The sequence below is a fragment of the Telmatherina bonti genome (assembly GCF_933228915.1).
Source record: "Telmatherina bonti genome assembly, chromosome: 23".
Taxonomy (NCBI): Eukaryota; Metazoa; Chordata; class Actinopteri; order Atheriniformes; family Telmatherinidae; genus Telmatherina; species Telmatherina bonti.
In genome coordinates, this window is record NC_136632.1 from 11,831,013 (window position 1) to 11,834,043 (window position 3,031).

The 3,031-nt window shown below is 42.0% G+C and overlaps 1 protein-coding gene across 1 annotated transcript; it reads right to left on the reverse strand.

The window, feature by feature from the left end:
- Window positions 1-661: 661 nt before the first annotated feature.
- tmem229a (transmembrane protein 229A) lies at window positions 662-1,741 on the reverse strand (the record flags this gene model as incomplete). The annotated part of the gene is made up of 1 exon (XM_079263129.1): window positions 662-1,741. One exon carries the CDS (start codon window positions 1,739-1,741, stop codon window positions 662-664), a length of 1,080 nt encoding a protein of 359 aa, XP_079119255.1.
- Window positions 1,742-3,031: the final 1,290 nt, after the last annotated feature.

Sequence of the window (3,031 nt, forward strand, 5' to 3'; positions counted from 1 at the left end):
CCGCGAGAAGACGTCTGAAATACTGACTTTGGAATGTTTGATGGCAATATGTACTGAAACCATAAACGACATAAAATGTCAGCCCTGCAACAATGTCTGCAATGCATAACATGGCAAGTCTGTGATTCATAAGTGGATATTCGTGCTTTCAAGGGTATGAAAATGTGAAAGTCTTTTTTTTTTTTTTTTTCATTTTTATTTTTCCATTAAATAGATGAAAATGGCAGTAAGTACTGAAGTCAAGTTAAGAAAAGTATCAGGATCTTATTGGACCCTGAAGTATCAGACAGAGCTGAGTTGAAAACTGGAAAATGTCTGATCTTCATAAGAAGTCCAGACTCAAATGTACACTGGACTGTCACCTTATTACAACGTTAAAATCCCTTTTTTTTTTTCCATTTTGCAAACTCTTTCAACTTTTAATGTAGTTATTTGCAATATTCTGATATGTGAAAATGCAAATCATGACCTGAGGCAGGTTGAAAGGCCCAAAGCTACCTTGAAAGATCCTTTTAATTAAATTTGAATTTTATTTAGTTAGTAAAATGGCTTATTTACCATGTTAATTTCTTAGTAAAATTGGCCTTTTGTGTCTCATTCTCTGTCAGATGTTGAGCAGATTTTGCCCCGGAAGTAGGCTATTCTAGACTTTAATGAAAATTTATAGTGCCCTTTTCTTTGACTCCAATTTCCCATTAAGCTCACCATTGACCCCACTGCCACAGTTTTCATCTGTGGTGCATGTGATTCTTAGCAGGACGTTGGACAGCACGTCCTGGTAGAGACTCAGGCAGACCCACCCCGGCAGGTAGAGGAGCGTGATGAGTCCCATGAAGTTGTGAGGGTAATGGGAGTAATCCCAGGAGCAGGCGTCAAACTGCCTGAGGGCCAGTCCCCAGGTGAACTCCCAGGCATATATAAGGCAGATGTAGATGGGAAGCCGCTGCCAGGTCCCCCAGCCTCGGCTGAAGTGCAGATGAAAGTAGAGCTTCTCCACCACGAAGCTGCAGCTGCCATACATCAGGAAGGACCACAGGGACGTGTGGCCGCTGAGGGTCCTGTCAGACTTCTCCACCAGGTTGAACAGAGAAGTGAAAAGGATCTCATCCAGGAAGCCGTGCATACCAAAAAATAGGAAATGAGCAAAGCCGGGGAGACCTTTGGGAGGTCTCGGATCACCGGTGTTCTGGTGCTGGAGCTTCCTCTGCAGGTCGCTGGAGCAGGGGGGATGATACTGCAGATGTGACATCCCTCTGTGAAACACCTGGCAGAAATACAGAGCCAGGATGTAGTGCACTGCAAGCTGAGTCCCGGAAACAACCCGCACCTGCTCGGTCAAAGTATTAATGTTCCCGATCAGGATCTGAAGTCCGATGTACACAGACGGGTAGAAGACCAGATGAAACACCACAGGCCGACCTCTGAAACACCTCTTCTGGGAGTAAATCTTCTCCAGCGCGAAGTGGGTCAGAGAGTGCATGATGCAAAGATACAGAGAGGAAAAGCCCAAGAGTTTAGGGTCCCGACTATTTAAAACCCCCTGTAACGATGAGAGCAAGACATCCAAAGTCGCGCCGTGCATTCCGTAGAAGTAAAGCCGCATCCATCGTGGCAGCTCCCGCTGCGACTCCGCCGCATCCTCCGTCTCTCCAGAGGACTCTTGTTGGGGGGTCGCCGTTTTGAAGCCACAGTCGTGTTCTGCTGAGCAGGGACGAGGGCCGCCTCTCCATCGAGTTGCCATGATCAGTCCTCTACGTGGAGCGATTATGTTGTCTTCTTCCTTAACATTTTGATGTTATGTTCCACTGCGGCGTTGACGGCAGCGACCTGCTGCCTTCAAGTACTTCCCGGAAATTCCGCCACTGCGGAGTTTTCTTGTAAACAAACAAGTGTTCTGTTTACTTTTGTGCACCAGACCGCAATGAATTCATCTCAGAAACAAAACAGAACTTAGTAAACCTGTTTGCTTTTTATCTTTCTTGAGAAAATTGACTAATAATACATTTTTAACGGACTATGATTTACAATTAGCCTTTTCTTTTACTCTTATGTTAAAAACTGTTTTCTACATGTAATCTTTGTACTCTGACAAAATCCATGTGGAAAACAATCTAACATAAAAAACTCAAAATGCATAAATAATAAAAACGCTATCACACTAAAACTATGCTAATGCTAATATTGCTACACATCAGATATGATTAAACACAATGCTATCTGCACAAAGTAGTCTAAACCACGAAATGGGTTGCCCGATTTTTTTTTTCACCTCTAAAATGAAAAATAATTATTGATATTGCCTAAACAATAACACGAGACAAATCACGTTAACATAACGGTTCGGGCAATTTTCCAATTTCACGTGAAAGCAGCATAAGACAAAGCTGATGTGGAGGCAGAATGGCTGTACAGCTGCTGGAATCAGACGCAGTAAGCTCGACGTCCCCTTGCGACGTCCCTACGCTATTGTAATTAAAAGTTATCAGTAATAATTACCACAGATTACAATGCTATCATGCCACAACGCCTGAATTCATTTGCAAAAGACATGTAGAAAACCAATCTATCACATTTTTTTATTAAAATAAATGAATCAAATATCTCATCAACAGCCAGATCCAGAATAAAGATGGATATGATGAAAGTAATTTTAGTCTCTTGATGCGTTTTGCCGGAAGAGTCATGTTGGCTCTAAGTTTAACCGCTTTCTCTTGTGGCCTCCCACACAGTTCAGTGACTGGCACTTTTGGCGGGTTTAAACGTGTTGTAAAAACATAAATAACCAGTTTGTAAATGTATGCAGTTTCATATGCCACAGTGATTTCAAGTAACAAGGTTAAAGTCATTCATTCATGCGTCTCATTTATTCAGTTATTAATTTATCCTGTATTCCACTTATTCCAATTCAGGGTCACATAAGTCAGTATTTCTTGGACACCACGCTAACATTTAACAGTAACCAAATCATGATTTAAATATTACACCAAAATCAGAATTATTATGATGTGACACAAGATGGCCAAGAAAGGGC